Source organism: Dermatophagoides farinae, chromosome 3 (genome assembly GCF_024713945.1).
Source record: "Dermatophagoides farinae isolate YC_2012a chromosome 3, ASM2471394v1, whole genome shotgun sequence".
NCBI classification, from domain to species: domain Eukaryota; kingdom Metazoa; phylum Arthropoda; class Arachnida; order Sarcoptiformes; family Pyroglyphidae; genus Dermatophagoides; species Dermatophagoides farinae.
Window position 1 is genome coordinate 4,910,048 of NC_134679.1, and position 18,991 is coordinate 4,929,038.

Sequence of the window (18,991 nt, forward strand, 5' to 3'; positions counted from 1 at the left end):
AGTCAAAGACTTTTGGCTGTAATGATATCCAAGATCGAAACATAATAAAGCTGGTAGGATGAAGATGAAATCAAAAATGCCATTAGTGGGCAAGAATGGATGGATGGATGGATGGATGCTATTATTATTATAATTTACGAAAGCATATCCTTAACCTCAGCTTTGATATTTATTTTTTTTTTTTTGTTTCATAATTTGAAACTGTCAAATTTTTCTATTTTTCGTACAGTGAAGATGTGTAGGTTGTTGTACTCTAAATGAAAGTGAGAGCTAATGGATTATATGCCGGTTTGATATAAAGGGTGTGTGTGTGAGCGAGAGAAAGAAAGAGAAAGAGAAAGAGTGGCGGTGTCCACTAATATTGTTCAATTTAATGGTTTGGTTATTTTCACACTAATAGGATCACCATTTTTGGATTATGTTATTTGTTTATCACCCAATCTCTTTTTTTTCATTAATAGCCTTTTTTAGGGATCACTACTGTTGCTAATAAAGAATTTTCTTGGTTTTTGACACCCAAAGCGATATACAGTCGCGTTTGACATCAAAGATCCAACAACAGTAGAAATACGTTGGTTTTGTTTGTCTATTTTTTCTCTTATTTGATTGACAATCGTAACAGATAGTGAGAGTGATCTATTTAAAGAAGTTTAATATGTTTACCGTATGTGTGTGAATTACATCCATTTGTATATAATTAAGATTAGTCATTTATTTTATCAAATGTTATGAACCTTCAATCAATGCCTTATTGGACATTGACACATATGTCATGAAACAGTGAACTATTTGAATTGTCATGTATAATGATGGTATATATGATGGTAAAATTTATTTTAAATTTGGGTTCATCATTAATCGTTCATTGACCAACAACATTAACCACGAGAAACTTTGGAACCGATCAACATTATACATACATACATACACACAAACAAGAACAGACCAGCAAAAAAAAAAAAAAAGCCATTCTGAATGAATGGATATTTCATGACATTATTATAATCTATTTAGATCATAGTGATAGCCAATATGATGATTATAGCCATGAGATTTATTTTGATATATTATAAATTCCAAATTTCTATTTATTCATTCATTTGATTCTCATGGTGGAAAAATAGTGATAATGTGATATTGTCCATCATCATGGTGGTCAACATCATCTCACCGAAACATCATCATTATCAGTTTGGGTAATTTTAATGGCCATGATGATCATAATGATAATTTTTCTCAGTAAAAAAAATAAATTTATCAATTTATAGATTTACTGGCTTTGTTACTGTTGAAATTTTATTTTTATTATGAAAAAAAAGAAAACAGTTAATTAGTATTTCTTTTTTTTTGAAGGAAAAGGAAAGAAAATCATTTGTTATATCGATTGTATCGATCGTTTTCAGCCTTTTGTTGCCTGATTTAATCGATCAGATAATCTTTGTCATGTGAATTATGGATTTATAAATCGATCTATAGATCGTTAAATGATTAAGATTTTTTTTTTATCGTTATTGATCAATTATGAACCCATGGTACAATATATTCGAATATATTTATGCACTTTATCTACATATATGTAAACGAAGTCTCGTGATTTGGCATCATCATCTCATCATCTATTATTATAATCACAAATTTTTAATCTTTATATCCTGGTTGGTGGGAGAAAAAAATCTTCGTTATTTTTTATCCATTAAATAAATGATCATGATCAATATGCGGTTATTTGGTTGATGAATGAGATTCAATCAATTTTTCTGTTTTTTTTTTTTTTTTGAATTTAGCATACCGATTATATCGATGCACGTTCGTTTTTTGTTTTGTTTTGTTTATCGGTTTTTCTTGTCTTGGTTAATCATCAATGTTTCAACATCATCATCAAATTCGTAAAGACAAAATGAAAGATTTCAAGTCAAGATAAGCTAATAATATATATGATGAAGGTGAAATTCTTTTTTTTTTTTTTGAATGTTTACGATTTGATAACTCTATTTCACCATTGTTGATATTAATATATTGTGTGTGTGTGTGTGTGTTTTGTGGTGAATGGAATAAATTTAGATAGATAGCACTATAGTATTACGACATTATTTTTTTTTTGTTTTGTTTTTGTTTTATTTGTTTGGTCATTTTGTCAACCGGTATTACCTGTATGATATATAATAGCACACAAACAAGGTAATTCATTTTAAAATAAAAAAAACTTGATAGCGACAATCTATTTTTCCAACAATTTCCGGTAATGTTTTAATAACTAGTGTTATTTTGATATTTCTAGAATAAATAAAAAAAAATCTTATTTTAGGTTTTAGCAATGAGAGACACAAATAACTAAATACCGAATTAGAAAAAGATAATCCTTTCTTTTTTTAAACAAAATCAAATAGCCAACTGAGCATAACCTTCGAACAATGAATTAAATAAGATCTACTGATCATGAAAATTATTCTGCCATTTTTGCATTGATGTACAATACACACACACGAATGAAAACATATCCAGATATAAATGTTCGTGCTCATAAACAAGAATGTAACAACAAAAGTAAACGTTTTCTTTTTTTTCTCTTGTTATATTCTTCCTGTATTTAAACAAAAAAAAAAAAAAACACTAAGAAGATGATTCAAACAATTGAAACACACACACACACACAAAAAGATTGACCTTTAAAATTGTAGTTTTACAAAGTTTTACCTTTCTTTCTTTTTTCCATTGTTTTTTTTTAAATATTTCTTTTCTCTGATACAAAACATGACATGAAAACATCGATCTTGATTATTGCCTGCATCTTCGTTTTCATTCATGCCCATCATCATCATCATTTTATGTGGAAAAAAGTGATGATGGTTACTTCATTTGGTTTTTTTTTAAATTTAAGTTTTTTTTCAACTTGGCCAAAAAAGAATCAAACATACGTTGAATGAATGAAGAAACAAACGAATGACGAAAAAAAAAAATTTCAATGACGATGACAACAAGTGCATTTTTAAAGATCACGTTTTTTTTTACCATCTATAAAATTCTTTCCATGTTTAATGTATTTGTGTGTGTGTGTGTGTTTCAAAAGTAATGTTCCAAAAATTGTTCCATTTGTGAAACAATAATCTGGATCATCATACAAGAGCAAAATGATTAAAACAATCATCATCGTCATCATCATCAGAATGATGATGACATAATCTCATGTGGGAAGAGAATGTAAAAACAAGCAAAAATTTAGAGAAAAAAAAACAAAATTACAAAATTCATTGAAAAGATCATTGTCATTGACTATATTGAATTGTAGTTATAAAATACATAACGATGACATGTATATTTATTTTTATATGTAATAGAAAAAACAACAGCCACAGCAAAAATCAGTATTTTTCTATTCTTTTTCTCGTAAATTGTTGTTCAACGAAAAAAAAAATAATGACAACAACGAAACAGACAGACAGATAGATAGACAACGACAATAGCAACAACAAAATTTGATCATTACACACACACATCACTTAAATTGTCTCAAGTGTTCCAAAATGAATCATAAACACGCAATGATGGCATTTTTTTAAAGTTAAATTCTTTGTCTTTGTCTTTTATTTATTAGATGTGTATATGTGATGATGATTGCCTAAGCCTAAAATAATCTTGGGCTTGTTCTTGGATTTTGATGAATAAAAAAAAATTTCATTGTGGCAATAGAATAATATAATAACATTATATTATAGCAAAAAAAAAATAGTTCTCAACAATTCAAATATTTGATATTAAAAACTTGAAATTTGTTTATCTGGTGTGTATTGTTTCTCCTACTACTACTACTACTGTGTGTAATCTGATCAAAATATTGATCGACTTGTCGATGATGATGATGATGATGCGATTTATGTTTTGGACACAAGACAAATCCAAAAAAAAATTGAATCAATATAAATAATTCAAGTGTGACTCTTGTTCTGTTTAATTCAATGTTTAATCAATTACATTTTTCACTCACTCACACACCCACACACACACCCACATAAACCGAATAAAATTTTTTTTTTCTTGGGCCATTATTTATTTTGACATTTTCAAGTGATGTGATTGAATGAATGAATGCCAAATAAAAAAATGAATGGGTGAGCAATTTTTTTTTCTCTGTGTTAGATAAATGAGGGCAAATCAAAGGGAAATTTTTTTTTTTTTATTGAAAAGTTAATAACTTTATATTGTATGTTTGTTTAATCACCCTCAATGTGTCCATTATTATTATTATTATTATTTTTTTTATTCCACTTTGATGTACACTCTTATAAATATCAATGTTTTTTTTTTTTTTTTGGTTCATCCGTGATGTGTTGTAAATTTTTCTTTCATTTTCATAATGTTCTCTTCCTTTTCTTCTTTAATAAGCCGAAACAGAAAATACATCACACACACACACACAAAATGTGAATGAAAGAGAACAGGTGAATCTTTATTGCGAAAATTTTTTCTTTTTTACCGAACTGAAATGAATGAGAAGAGAGAATCTAACTCATTTTTTTTCTATAGTAAAAACACCGAAAAGAGAAAGTGAATTTTTTCGACTAAATCATCAACATTGGTTCATAGATTCATCTGAAAAAAAATCGTGGTCAGTTTGTTGTTGTCGAACATGATGATGATGTGTGTGTGTGTTTTGAGACAGTTGTCCATTTTCTTTTTCAAATTTTGTTTCAAACTTTGCATTGTACAGTGTTTTCAATTTGAATTTTTTTCCCTTTTGTTTGAATATTATAATTTTTGTTATTTATTTTTTACTTTCGTCCCAATAAAAGTACAATATTCATTTCTAATCTATACATTCAATCGATCAGATGTGAATTATTTTTTTTCTTCCAATAATGAATCAACGATAATGATAATGAAATAATTAAATTCTTCTTCATCACCAATCCAAAAGTGAATATTGAATTTGACTTTTTAGTGTTTGTGTGTAATTCTTTCCGAAACCATCATAATTCATCAAGTTAATCGATCTTCATTCCATCGATAATAATAACCTTAGTATATGTCACATTCAGAAATTTTTTTTTCTCATTTCATGTGTATTCCTGTTGTTTTTTATTTTCATTTTTATTTTTGTTCATGTGTGTTTTTCGTTAATAATAATAATAAAAAAAATAAAATAACTGACCCGATTTTATCGCATCTCCTTTGTTGTTGAGATGATATCCTGTTGAATGTTTGGGTTGGTTTTTCTGAATGTGAACAAAAAAAAAACAAAACATTTTTATTCATAAAAATATAACATTCTCTATGTTTTTTTATACATGTTTACCAAACTCATCATCATAATTTCATCACTAGTTTATTCGTTTATATGATATGATGCTCTCATCAAATTTTTTTCACATAAATTCCATCATTTTATTACAAAATTTTTGTTTCAATGAATATAAAAATTGTTCAATGTGATTATTGTCAAGTATATACGTAAGTGGTTCCATTTTTTTTACTGGAAACTACCAACTTGTCCTACACACAAAAAAAAAGTTTTTGTTACCCCGTTTTCAACATTCATTGTAAATTTCATTTCATTTCATTTTTTTTCGATTAGATATGAATTATCTATATTATCTACCCACGCATACATATCGTTGGTATCATATTTTATTATATTGGCCATAAAATACATTAATCTTTTGAATAGGAAAATCTGAATTTAAACAAATATTTTTTTCTTCTTCATCATCATGTTACGGATGAATTAACCAACAACAACATTATTGTCATCATTGTCGTCGTCGCTGCTGTTATATGTATGTGTCATCATCATCATCATCAACATATTTATTATGTCAGAAAATTGAACCGAAAATAAATATTGAATCATTCAAATTCAATAATAATGAAATTATCATAAAATCCACTCAAATGGAAAATGGTTAAGATATTGGAAAACGAATAATGCCACCAGAAACAACTTTTTTTCGTTTTTATTTTTTTTTACTTTTCATTTTTTCTTTGAAACAATTTTGAAATTGAAACTTTTACCCCCCACAAAAAAAACAAATGGAAAATCAACACAAAGTGTGGTTATCATCGACGTCGTCATCATAATAAAATTTATTCTTCAGTCAACCATTTAACCGAACCAAAAAAAAGTAAAAGGGTTTTTTTTCGAAAGTCATCATCATTATCATTGAAGCAAAGAGTGAAATTCTGTCTTGCGAGAAAGAAAAACCGAAAATATCTAGATCAAACACACACACATACAATACATATATGTTTTGAAACGGATACCCATAAATATCTGAATCATAAATGGTTATCAAGATGACTCTATCATCAATATCGTTGTTACGGCTACGACGACGACAACAACAATTGTACGGTAGTTCATCATCATCAACACAAACACATCATTCAAATATCATTATCACTTCATTCTTGTCATCATCATCACCATCGTCATTACCATCATCATCATCATCACCATCGTATATATCATTATCATCGACAATAAAATCATCATTATATAATAGCCGTCACCCATATGGTGCAAAATGTCGATCACAATGGTCCATATTATCAATGGTCAATACAATTGTGGTAACAATAATGTTATCATTATCGTTAAACCTGTTGCTGGCTCATTTTCATCAACATCCAACCATTGGTGTCTATTCATGGAATTGGGATCAACATATTTCCGAAGGTAAAGAAAAAAAAATCATATTTATAATAATCTGAGCAAATAAATGAAGCAAAAAAAAAATAAAAAAAAAAATTTCCACGATGGATTTTTTCTTTCAATTGAAATCATATTTTATTTATAGAAAAATACTACTGAAATAGAAATTATTTATTCATTCGTTGGATAAATGAAAATTTAAAAAAATTCTCATCCACCACCCCAAGATTATCAGTGAATTTTATCAAACTTTTGTGAATGATAATTTCATTTTTTTTCAATTTTAGAAAAATTGAAAAATTCTCAAAACAATTATATTTTTTACTTTATAATTTCTTTCTCATATTTTTATTTTTTTCAAAATATTTCTTAATGTTTGATTAATGTAGAACTATTGGATCGTTTTATTTGTCTTCGTGCCAAAGGATTCTTTCCGCACGAACAACGCTGTGATCATTTTTATGAATGTCGTAATGGTACCATTGTTAATGAAGGAATCTGTAGGCATGGACTTCGTTTTGATTATCGTTATCGGAAAAAACCACGCTGTATACCATTAGATCAGATTGATTGTCGTATTACACAAATTGATTATAATGAATTTAATGATAATCCAGAACCGACATTCCTTTCCAATCATCATTATCAAACAGAATCGACAACAATGATGCCGACAACTATGGCGACAACAACAACAACAACAACGACCACAACTACAACGCCTTCACCACCATTGTTAAGTATTCATCGTCAAATACATCATCATCATCATCATCATCAAGTCCCATCATCGGTGACTGCTACAAATCATCGTCATCATCATAATCATCGATCACTACCATCATCATCTTCATCACCACATTATCGTCATTTTAATTCAATGACTACGGCCACCCATTTTACACCTTCATCATCATCATCATCATCATCAGCTAATACAAACTCAAGAGCAATATCAACAACAACTACAGCAGCAACTACAACCTCACCGGCTGCTGCCATATCTATAATGCCAACCACAACTGAATCTCCAACATCATCAACATCATTTCAGAATGGTCGCAATGAACAAAGTATCAATCGTCATAACCATTATCAACGTGCTACTACAGCTGATACAACAGCCGAAATGGCTAAAGCAAATGATGAAGAAAATTTCCTGAATAAAAAACGTAAATTACTAAAAAAACCATTAAAATTACGCCGGCAACGATTGCAACATGATGAGATTGAAGATTCCAATTCGATGTCGGCTACAACATCCGGAACGATCAATGACAACAACAACAACAACAGTCATCATCAACGTCACCATCAGCTACAATCGCAAACACCACCACCACGATTAACCGAACAGATCCTGACACGTGAGTATTGTCTCAAACAATATCATTGGTAGATACAATCTAACCATATGGATTAATGATGATGATGATGATGATGATGATGTCTTCACATGTCATTTTTTAATTTTACTTTCGTATTTTCCGCTTTGTTTTTTTTATCATTACAATGTGGATAGCCAAATAATGAATTTGAAATTATTTCTCTTTTCACCATTATTATCATTATTATCCATAATGGCCTTTTCTTTCATTTGTTTTCTATCCAATGACTTACTTTTTGTTTTTTTTTTCACGGATTTTTTCGGTCCATTTTGTTTTGTTTTGTTTTGTTTTTCATTTTTCCGGTATGTATACATTAATGTTAGTCGTGTTTCATTTCTATGGCATGTTTTTTTTCTGATGCACGAGTGTTTTCTTTTTTTCCATTTATTCGTTGATCTTTTTTTATGGCATTACAGATCATTTTGTGCCAAAAAAAATGAAATGAAATGAAATGTTGTTAGTCGCTTCATCAGTCGTAGTCATCGTACAAACAAACAGTAATTCGAAGTAGATGAGAAAAAATATGAATTTTCAAAAAATTTGTTGTTTGAACGTTTTTTTTATTAAAAAAACAACAACAACAACAACCATATATACTTAATGATGATGATGATGATGAGCATCGTATACATTCATTGTCGATTTCGATTTATTTTTCTCACTACAAATATTATATCAAATCAATTTACCTATAATAATTATATTTTGTTTTTTCTTCAACCATCCTTTTTGATTATCATAATGATGATGATGATGATGAGGCGAAAATCTCGCAAATAATCATTATAAACTAGACGGCTATTTATTTATTAGCAATTAAAATTAATGAATAAATCCGATGATGATATCATATTGTTTGTTTGTTTGTTTGTCTGTTTGTAGAAAACGAAAACATTTCTCATTACATTTGATTTTGAAAAAAAAAATTGGGAAGCTTGTTTTTTGTTGTTGTTGTTGTTCTTTTTATGTCCGAATCAATTTTTTGTTTTCTTACTGATTTCCAGATTTTATTGGCAAGATTTGAAATCTGAAAATTTCTTTTTTTTTCTCATCGGACAAGTACAGGATAATAAACATCCTAATAATAATTGATTATCCTAAAATAGATGAATTTTTTTTGTTCTCTTGACATTTTTCAGTCTAGTCTTTTGGTGTTCTTAATTGGTTATCATTACGAAAATGTAAACAAGCAACTTTTATTCAATATATTTTAATTTGTGTGTCTGTTGATTGAAAAAGTTTTTTCTTACATTTTTTTTCTGATTTAATGGCTGATTTTATACATGAACATAAAAAGTCGTCATTATTATTATCTATGAAAATAATTTAATATAACCTTTCGGACGACTAAACGTGACACGTGGAAAAAAAATATATTTTTATGTCCCATGTTTATAATATGAATTTTTTTTTAAACGATCCTGAATCATTTTTAATTGTTATGCTCATTAGTTTGTGTGAAGACACACTCACACAGACATAAAGATAATCATGGCCACATGATTACTTGTTTTTGTTTGTTAAATTCATTCATTCATTTTATTTTTGTTTTTACTCGTGATTTTTCTATCCTCATCATATTGTAATAATAATGGGATTGCAACAAGAAACAATCCATGTGTTTTGGTTACACAATCTAATTAAACGTTTGAATGTTAAATTGAATGAATGAATAGATGATACAAGTATGATTGATTGATTCAATATCCAACATTATTGTAATCATGATCCATCAATGATGCCACTTTTAAAAGACATTCTATTTAAAATGTTTGTTCTCGAATTTGTTGCAAATGAATTGATGATGATGATGATGATGGTAAATCGTGTGTTTGTGTATTTCTCTTATAGTCATCAATTGATTATTACTCATGATAATTGCCTTACGATCAATTTCGTAATGATTGATGATTACTATCATAGACGAAACCACTGGAATTTAAGTGTCAATTTTTTTTGTTTATTTTTTCTGTCAATATTTTTCTTTAAAATTTAATTCGATTTGATTTTTTTTTATAGGAGCGATTTCATCTTTAAACTATGATCAAAATCCCAGTCAACCACGGCAAAAATCGATCCATTGTCCACACCCGAATGGCTATTATCCGGATCGTGATGATTGTAGAAAATTTTATGCTTGTGACGATGGCCGAGCTTTTCTTATGTCTTGTCCACTTGGTTTAGCCTATGATGAAATGACCGGTACTTGTTCATGGCCAGATATGGTTGAAGGTTGTCGTAGTGAAGAAATGCTTCGATTTAATTGTCCTGAACCGAATGAAAATGAAATTCTCGATTATGGTGATCCACGCTATCCAACCAGTGATTGTCGTAAATTTGTTGTCTGTATTCAATCAGAAATACATGGTGCTCGTACACCTAGATTGCTTGGCTGTGAAGAAGGATTAGTATTCAATCCTGATTCACGGGAATGTGATTATCCGGAAAATGTACCTACCTGGTAAGTGAAGTTTGAAAATAAAAATTCAACACACAAAACATATTAATCATTTTTTTTCTTACATTTGTTGTCAAACTAGTTCCAATTATTATGATGGACATTCATTTTCTCGAAGTCTAAGCCGTAGTATACATTCATCACGCAAAAGAAAAAATCGTTTTTAAACCAATTGATAACATGATGATCAACAATTAATATCAAAATCAATGAAAATCCACACATCAATCATTAAGATGGAATTGACCAGAAATTTCTTTGTCTTGTTCGACATTTTGCTTTCGTATTTCATCATCCATATCTTGTGCAAAAACACACACACACACATACACAAAGAAAGAAATGATTTTGATGATTATGATAATCATCAAGCTCATGCCAAAGTTAACGAATTGTAATGAATTTTTTTTTGTCACAGATCATTGTATGGCTAATTGATTGAAAAATTTATCCATACACATATCCTAATCATTTTTGATGTTTTTAAATACATTTAGTATGTGCATGTAATTCGAATCAAATTTATATATTTTCATTTGAATAAAAATATCATATTCTTTCATTACTAAATTTACAAAATGGAAAAAAAACAAAGAAAAATGCATAATTCAAAATGATACGATGTTAATGGATGGAGCAAAAATTAATCATTTTAGTGTTAAACATGATGATCAAGACCTTTACGTTGATAACATCTTTTTCTTGCTTTACTCAACGTACGAATTGCCAATCGTGTACTGAAATTGAAGCCAATAAAAAATCGATTCCATTCACGTACAAATGCTAAAATTCGATGTGATATGAAACCATAGGTACGAATTTCATGACCAACAGTTTTCAATGATGAACGAACAAATGTATCGGGATTCGGTACCATGAATGATACACCTGGATTTCGAATCATATTTGTTGTCACATAATATGGTACCACCGATTGAATGATGACACCGTGTTGGCGATATTCCCAATATAAACCACGTGAGAAATAATCCATAAAGATTTTTGTTGCCGAATATAATGTGAGTAATGGAGATGGAAAAAGGGCTGAAAATGATGAAATGTTCAATACAATGCCGGATTTTTGTTTTTCCATCAATGGCAGCACCAGATATGTCATACGAACTACGGACACCATGTTGCAGTTCATTATATTCGTTATAAATTTATCACCATCCAATATTCGCGTAAAATATTCTGGATATTTATATGCCATACCAACATTGTTGATCAGAACATGAACATTACCAGGCAATGATCGTATTTGTTCGCCAATATAGTCATATAAATCATGACCTTGAGTGAAATCAACGACAAGCGTCCGAATATCAGTACATGATGTGAATTGTTTGAGGATTTCGGTTTTGACTTTATCCAATTTTTGTTGATTACGGCTCAACAACAATAAACAATAACCTTTTTCGGCCATTGCTTTTGCATATGCTAAACCAAGACCATCAGTTGCTCCTGTTATGATTGCCCAACTATTTGGACCACCATGCCATTCGACCATATCACCAAATATCAATGGACTAATAAACCACGTATAGATTGTTTGCATAAATCGAGCTAGCACCATTAAAAAAATTACCAAAGATAAGGCTATCAATACAACAAGCCAATAAGGAGGATAAAACGGACATTCATCATTGATCATCGATGATTGTAATTGTTGCTCATCATATTGATCGATTATTGAATCATTTTGCCAGCCATATACCAAATCATTAAATCTGGTTAGGTTGACCGATAAAAATGATGACACATTATTGTTGATACTATCGTTGGCCATTGCGATTCGTTGTTCTGAAAAAAAACGAATGCCGTTTAAGATTTATTCAAATGAATAAATGCCATCAAAAAATGAATAATATTGGCGCAAATGTTTTTATATGAATGCATCAACTACTAAATACTGTCTCTCTAACTTGAAAAAAAAATTTGGTTCTTTTGAATTCAATGTACACAGAGGAAATTTTCCTTGTGATGAAATAAAAATGAAAAAGATTTACAAATCGTGGATGGCATAATAGAATACGACAACAATGTTGGACAATACAAACGAAAAGAACAATTTCACACCTTGATTAATTTGTACATATTTCGGATGTATCGATTAAGCTAAGACGATTAATCTTTTGTCTAGAAAAACATACAATGAATCGATTACAAAATCATCATGGTCATCCGATATTAATAAAAGATGGAATATGTAAAATTTTGTTTGATTGATTTTCATCTAACATAATTTGAACCATATAAAGATGTATTTTTATTGAAGCATTTGCGTCATCTTGGTTGGAGATTCAAGCATGGATACTCATAATCGATCTTATAGTTTGGTAAGATTTTCTCACTTTTCATCAACAACAAATTTTCCATTTGTTCGATACAGATTATCAGCATAGTTTGTATGCGTGTTTTTTTGTGATGGTTAAAATTCAATTTTGATGCTACTTTTAAATATATTTTAAATGGAAAAACGATGAATTTCCTCATAAATTTAATGGACAGTTTGTGGTAATTTATTGTCGCGAAGAACAAAAAAAAACAGCTTTTCAAAACATTTGTTTTTTCTCAGGAGGGAAAAAAGAAAATTATGGGGGTAGAATCCATTACCATCGATTATCAACACAGTCTAAACATTGTCTATAAATTTGGCCAACATTTGTCATATTCACTAAGATTATCAATTTGGCTTTCGTATTGCCAACACACACGACATATTCATTCGGAATGATTACCAACAACAATGAAACAACAATCACTTTGGCTACATGTCTAAAAGATGGTGGCATAGAAGCTGGAAAAGATATTGCTTCAATTTTCTATTTGATGCCTATCCATGATACGATCAAAGATGATATTTATGATGTAACAAACTATGAAGTCAAAGTAAGATGATAAGATTTAATTTTTCTTGTAATTTAATTGTTTATTTATCAAAAAACAATAGCTTATTCCGGTGATCGCTTTAATGGTGGCCATCGAACAAATTATTCGTATTATTATGCGTAAACAAATGTCACGTTTTGAAGATTGTATCATTCAATATTGCTTCGTCACTTGTCTTCACATTGACCAGGTTTGTTTGAAATTTTTTGATTTATCTTCATACTTATTATTAATATGAATGATTAATTTATATAAAGAGTGATGATGTTCACCGTAGTATTGCGAATTTACTCTTGGTTATATACAAATTATGCTTTGGTGCATCTTCCATTACATAGTGCGAGCACATGGATCATATCATTATTGTTGGTTGAATTCGTTTATTATTGGACTCATCGTGCATTACATGAATTCAATTTTCTTTGGGCCGCGCATCAATTCCATCATATGGCTGAAGATGTTAATATTTCAACCACGATTCGAGATTCAGTCGTTGATTTGGTCATCTATGATGTAAATATTAATCATCAAGGTAGATAATTGAATTATCTCATTTTAACATTGTGCTTTTTTCTTCATCAGATCTTCCCTATACCGTTGGCTCTATTCATTCATCCACAAATTTTGTTTGTACATCTGCAATTTTCTTTGATCTATCAGATATGGCTCCATAATGAAGTTGTTGGCCATCTAGGTCCGTTAGAATACCTGATCAATACACCAAGACAACATCGTGTTCATCACGGAAAAAATCCTTATTGTATTGATAAAAACTACGGTGCTTTATTGATGATCTGGGATCGAATCTTTGGCACCTATCAAGTCGAGCTAGATGAAGAGAAGATTGTATTCGGTACGGTCAGTCCAACTCCAAAAACATTCGACATGATGACATTAATGTTCGGCTATTATAAAAACGTTTGGCAACGATTTAATAATTGCGATAATTTCAGCGAAAAGATGGCAGCATTATTTTATGGACCTGGTTGGTCGCCAGGTAAACCCCGTCTTGGCCTTATCGAAGAGATACCCGAAGTTAATCATAAAGCACCTCGATACACTTATACACCATATGTGGCTGTATGGAAAAAGGCTTACATTCTTTTCCATTCGTTAGCCATCTTGATTGGATTCTATATGATTGTTGATCATCCTTTGATTGTTAGTTTCATTTTTCACAAGTGATTCAATTACGATTAATTTCTTTCTTTAATTTTATAAGAAATTCGATCCATGGAAAATGACGTTTTGTATGACTTATTTGCTGTTGGCAATCACATCATTCGGTGCACTATTCGACAATAGGTTTGTTATCTATTCATTTCTTTATTTTTTCTGAAATTAATTTATTAATTTTGTAGATCTTATCTGATCATATTGGAAATATTTCGCTGTGTTGTTTATTTTGTATTCGATCACTGCGTATTACAATCAACACAATGGCCAGTGAATCAGAGTACATCGGTTCTTATTCAATTATCATTATGGACTATTCGTTTGGGACATTTATTATCGATAATGCTCTGGATTTGTATGTGGATTATTAATCTTTTCACCACTAACACAATTGATGACAAACATAAATCACCAAAAAAGACTAGTTCCAATGAAAAGATTATTTATGATTCGAATGAAGGACAAAGTCAAACATCAACAGATTCCGATGAAACATTACATCAAGATTCTACATATCCTGTTCGATTGAGAGCCCGTACATTCATCATCATAACGGCCATGATGATTTCCGTTTTTGTACCATTAATGATGTCCTATTTGTTTGTCGTTCCATCATGCTCACGTTACTACGAAACATATCTTTTCGATAGATACTTTTTATTTGCTCAGAATATCACTACAATGGCCAATTATTCTTTATTGATGGTTGGTGGCAATTAGTGATGATGAATTTTTCTATTTTTTCCCATTTGAATTTGCCGTCAAAAGATGGCATGATTGCGATTACATTAAAAAAATCTCATTATTATTACAAATCTGGTATTTTTTGTATGAAGTTTTTGCCAATAAAAATCAAATACAATCTATTAATCTATCTATTAAATGCGAAGAAAAAATTCATTGTTACTATTTTATATGTTCATGTTGAGCAAATATTTGGACATGATGGAGACGATATTTTTTGTGTTGCGAAAAAAATCCAACCAAATTACCACGCTTCATGTTTATCATCATTCGATCGCTCCATTACTATAGTACATTTGTATATAAAAATTTCTCCTTATTGTGGACCGGGAACCATATTGCCATTGATAAACAGTTTTGTCCATTCAGGTGAGTGATGAGGATTCATTTCACTTTTTCAACCCTAGAAAGGGAATCAACGTAAAGTTTATGCTTTTTGTTTGAAAAAAACACTCTTTCACTCAATAGATTTATTGTTTATATTTTTATTTTCTTTTTAATTAGCCATTAAATTTTCCTGGTTTTTATTCTTTGTCAACAACATTATTACACGTGTTAAACATTGATTATGATTGATAAATCCAAAAATAGAAAGATATATTCAAGGAACTGAGCTTTATTCTATAGAAAACACTACCATAAACTGTTTTCCTCAAAAATAAATTTGAAAATTGCATATCACACTCGATATCCTTTCCCTCAATAATTCGTTAACCTTGAAGATGATGATTATTACGTTGTTTACATGCGAATAAGTTGAGTGCAAGTGTTTTTTTTTCGAACAAAAAGCATAAATTCTACGTAGATTCTATTTCTAATTTGATTTTTTAAAATTTATTTTTCATCCAATAATTTGATTGCTTAGCTTTCATGTAAAAATTCAATTAAATAAAGTACATTTTGATTTGGAAATTTATAGTCAAATTTTATGAAAATTTTAAATCATTGATTAAATAAAAAAAAATTGAAAACAATTCATAATTGACGTTGATGATGCCATGTTATTGCACTCTGCCACCGAAGATGTTAAAAAAACTAATTATTTGACTCTCACGTCATAATCATTCCAAGTATCATCATCATCATATATAATTTACTGTAGAGAAGGTAGTAAACATTTTCTAAACTAAAAATAATTCTCAACTTATTTGTTGCCTATTTCTATAGATAAAATGGAAACCAATAATCAAAATAAAGCTTTTCAACAAATTTATTTTTTCTCATTAGGGAAAAGAAAAGAAAATTATGGGGGTAGAATTCATTACCACCGATTATCAACACGGTCTAAGCATTGTCTATAAATTTGGCCAACATTTGCCATATTCACTAAGATTATCAATTTGGCTTTCGTATTGCCAACACACACGACATATTCATTCGGAATGATTACCAACAACAATGAAACAACAATCACTTTGGCTACATGTCTAAAAGATGGTGGCATAGAAGCTGGAAAAGATATTGCTTCAATTTTCTATTTGATGCCTATCCATGATACGATCAAAGATGATATTTATGATGTAACAAACTATGAAGTCAAAGTAAGATGATAAGATTTAATTTTTCATATAATTTGATTGTTCATTTATCAAAAACAATAGCTTATTCCGGTGATCGCTTTAATGGTGACGATCGAACAAATTATTCGTATTATTATGCGTAAACAATTGTCACGTTTTGAAGATTGTTTCATCAATATTGCTTCGTCACTTGTCTTCACATTGACCAGGTTTGTTTGAAATTTTTTGATTTATCTTCAAACTTATTATTAATATGAATGATTAATTTATATAAAGAGTGGTGATGTTCACCATAGTATTGCGAATTTACTCTTGGTTATATACAAATTATGCTTTGGTGCATCTTCCATTGCATAGTGCGAGCACATGGATCATATCATTATTGTTGGTTGAATTCGTTTATTATTGGACTCATCGTGCATTACATGAATTCAATTTTCTTTGGGCCGCACATCAATTCCATCATATGGCCGAAGATGTTAATATTTCAACCACGATTCGAGATTCAGTCGTTGATTTGGTCATCTATGATGTAAATATTAATCATCAAGGTAGATAATTGAATTATCTCATTTTAACATTGTGCTTTTTTCTTCATCAGATCTTCCCAATACCGTTGGCTCTATTCATTCATCCACAGATTTTGTTTGTACATCTGCAATTTTCTTTGATCTATCAGATATGGCTCCATAATGAAGTTGTTGGCCATCTAGGTCCGTTAGAATATCTGATCAATACACCAAGACAACATCGTGTCCATCACGGAAAAAATCCTTATTGTATTGATAAAAACTACGGTGCATTATTGATGATCTGGGATCGAATATTTGGCACCTATCAAGTCGAACTAGATGAAGAGAAGATTGTATTTGGTACGGTCAGTCCAACTCCAAAAACATTCGACATGATGACATTAATGTTCGGCTATTATAAAAACGTTTGGCAACGATTTAAAAATTGCGATAATTACCGCGAAAAGATGGCATCATTATTTTATGGACCCGGTTGGTCGCCAGGTAAACCCCGCCTTGGCCTTATTGAAGAAATACCCGAAGTTGATCATAAAGCACCTCGATACATTTATACACCATATGTGGCTATTTGGAAAAAGGCTTACATTCTTTTCCATTCGGTAGCCATCTTGATTGGATTCTATATGATTGCTGATCATCCTTTGATTGTTAGTTTCATTTTTCATTTTCATTTTTTCAATTTCGATTAATTTCTTTCTTTAATTTTATAAGAAATTCGATCCATGGAAAATGACGTTTTGTATGACTTATTTGCTGTTGGCAATCACATCATTCGGTGCACTATTCGACAATAGGTTTGTTATCTATTCATTTCTTTATTTTTTCTGAAATTAATTTATTAATTTTGTAGATCTTATCTGATCATATTGGAAATATTTCGTTGTATTGTCTATTTTGTATTCGACCAATACGTATTACAATCAACACAATGGCCAGTGCATCAGAGTACATCGGTTCTTATTCACTTATCATTATGGACTATTCGTTTGGGACATTTATTATCGATAATGTTCTGGATTTGTATGTGGATTATTAATCTTTTCACCACTAACACAATTGATGACAAACATAAATCACCGAAAATGACAAGTTCCAATGAAAAGATTATTTATGATTCGAATGAAGGACAAAGTCAAACATCAACAGATTCCGATGAAACATTACATCAGGATTCTACATATCCTGTTCGATTGAAAGCCAGTACATTCTTCATTCTAATGGCAATGATGGTTTTCGTTTTTGTACCGTTAACGATGTCCTATTTGTTTGTCGTTCCATCATGCTCACGTTACTACGAAACATATTTTTTCGATAGATACTTATCATTTGCCCAGAATATCACTAAAATGGCCAATTATTCTACATTGATGATTGGCGGTAATTAGTGATGATGAATTTTTCTAATTTTTCCCATTTGAATTGGCCATCAACAGATGGCATGATTGCGATTGCATTCAAAAAATCTCTCTTTTATTACAAATCTGGTATTTTTTGTATGAAGTTTTTGCCAATATAAATCAAATAATAAACCTATTAAATTCGAATAAAAAAACGTAGATTTCTGAAATTCACACCGAAAATCATACGATTAAATCATTGATTAAGCCATTGTATTTTTTTGCCCAATCATTCTG

General features: G+C 29.9%; 4 protein-coding genes across 7 annotated transcripts; 3 read left to right on the forward strand and 1 right to left on the reverse strand.

Annotated features, from left to right (window-relative positions):
* The first annotated feature begins 4,603 nt into the window (after positions 1-4,603).
* Positions 4,604-11,099, forward strand: LOC124495255 (uncharacterized). Of its 2 annotated transcripts, XM_075728966.1 has the most exons (5): positions 4,604-5,445; positions 5,570-6,670; positions 7,036-8,013; positions 10,054-10,495; positions 10,575-11,099. In XM_075728966.1, exons 2-5 carry the CDS (start codon positions 6,277-6,279, stop codon positions 10,657-10,659), a joined length of 1,899 nt encoding a protein of 632 aa, XP_075585081.1. In that variant the 5' UTR covers positions 4,604-5,445; positions 5,570-6,276; the 3' UTR covers positions 10,660-11,099. The 2 variants fall into 2 exon arrangements, with proteins under 2 accessions (XP_075585081.1, XP_075585082.1); XM_075728967.1 differs by lacking the exon at positions 4,604-5,445 and having other exon boundaries at positions 5,556-6,670.
* LOC124495262 (very-long-chain 3-oxoacyl-CoA reductase) lies at positions 10,997-12,437 on the reverse strand. Its single transcript, XM_047058602.2, has one exon. It carries the CDS (start codon positions 12,279-12,281, stop codon positions 11,151-11,153), a length of 1,131 nt encoding a protein of 376 aa, XP_046914558.1. The 5' UTR covers positions 12,282-12,437; the 3' UTR covers positions 10,997-11,150.
* Positions 12,438-13,102: 665 nt separating this feature from the next.
* Positions 13,103-15,375, forward strand: LOC124495253 (alkylglycerol monooxygenase). Its single transcript, XM_047058591.2, is given in 7 exon segments — positions 13,103-13,384; positions 13,446-13,538; positions 13,540-13,574; positions 13,642-13,897; positions 13,967-14,545; positions 14,607-14,689; positions 14,746-15,375. Coding segments are annotated over 7 exon segments (1,740 nt in total). The 5' UTR covers positions 13,103-13,225; the 3' UTR covers positions 15,281-15,375.
* Positions 15,334-18,909, forward strand: LOC124495252 (alkylglycerol monooxygenase). 3 transcript variants are annotated; one of them, XM_075728968.1, is made up of 8 exons: positions 15,334-15,673; positions 16,170-16,411; positions 16,472-16,845; positions 16,906-17,033; positions 17,101-17,356; positions 17,426-18,004; positions 18,069-18,151; positions 18,208-18,909. In XM_075728968.1, the coding sequence occupies exons 3-8, from the start codon at positions 16,687-16,689 to the stop codon at positions 18,740-18,742; spliced, it is 1,740 nt and encodes a 579-aa protein (XP_075585083.1). In that variant the 5' UTR covers positions 15,334-15,673; positions 16,170-16,411; positions 16,472-16,686; the 3' UTR covers positions 18,743-18,909. The 3 variants fall into 3 exon arrangements, with proteins under 3 accessions (XP_075585083.1, XP_075585084.1, XP_046914546.2); XM_075728969.1 differs by lacking the exon at positions 16,170-16,411 and having other exon boundaries at positions 15,451-15,673; positions 16,532-16,845; XM_047058590.2 differs by lacking the exon at positions 15,334-15,673 and having other exon boundaries at positions 16,238-16,411; positions 16,532-16,845.
* The last annotated feature ends 82 nt before the right edge of the window (positions 18,910-18,991 follow it).

Coding starts and splice junctions, on each gene's coding strand:
- LOC124495255 (XM_075728966.1), top strand. CDS start 6,277: ATGGTTATCAAGATGACTCTATCATCAATATCGTTGTTACGGCTACGA. Junction 8,014..10,053: donor AACCGAACAGATCCTGACAC/GTGAGTATTGTC, acceptor TTTTTTTTATAG/GAGCGATTTCATCTTTAAAC. Junction 10,496..10,574: donor CCGGAAAATGTACCTACCTG/GTAAGTGAAGTT, acceptor TTGTCAAACTAG/TTCCAATTATTATGATGGAC.
- LOC124495252 (XM_075728968.1), top strand. CDS start 16,687: ATGATTACCAACAACAATGAAACAACAATCACTTTGGCTACATGTCTA. Junction 17,034..17,100: donor CTTGTCTTCACATTGACCAG/GTTTGTTTGAAA, acceptor ATTTATATAAAG/AGTGGTGATGTTCACCATAG. Junction 18,005..18,068: donor TTGCTGATCATCCTTTGATT/GTTAGTTTCATT, acceptor TAATTTTATAAG/AAATTCGATCCATGGAAAAT.
- LOC124495262 (XM_047058602.2), bottom strand. CDS start 12,281: ATGGCCAACGATAGTATCAACAATAATGTGTCATCATTTTTATCGGTC.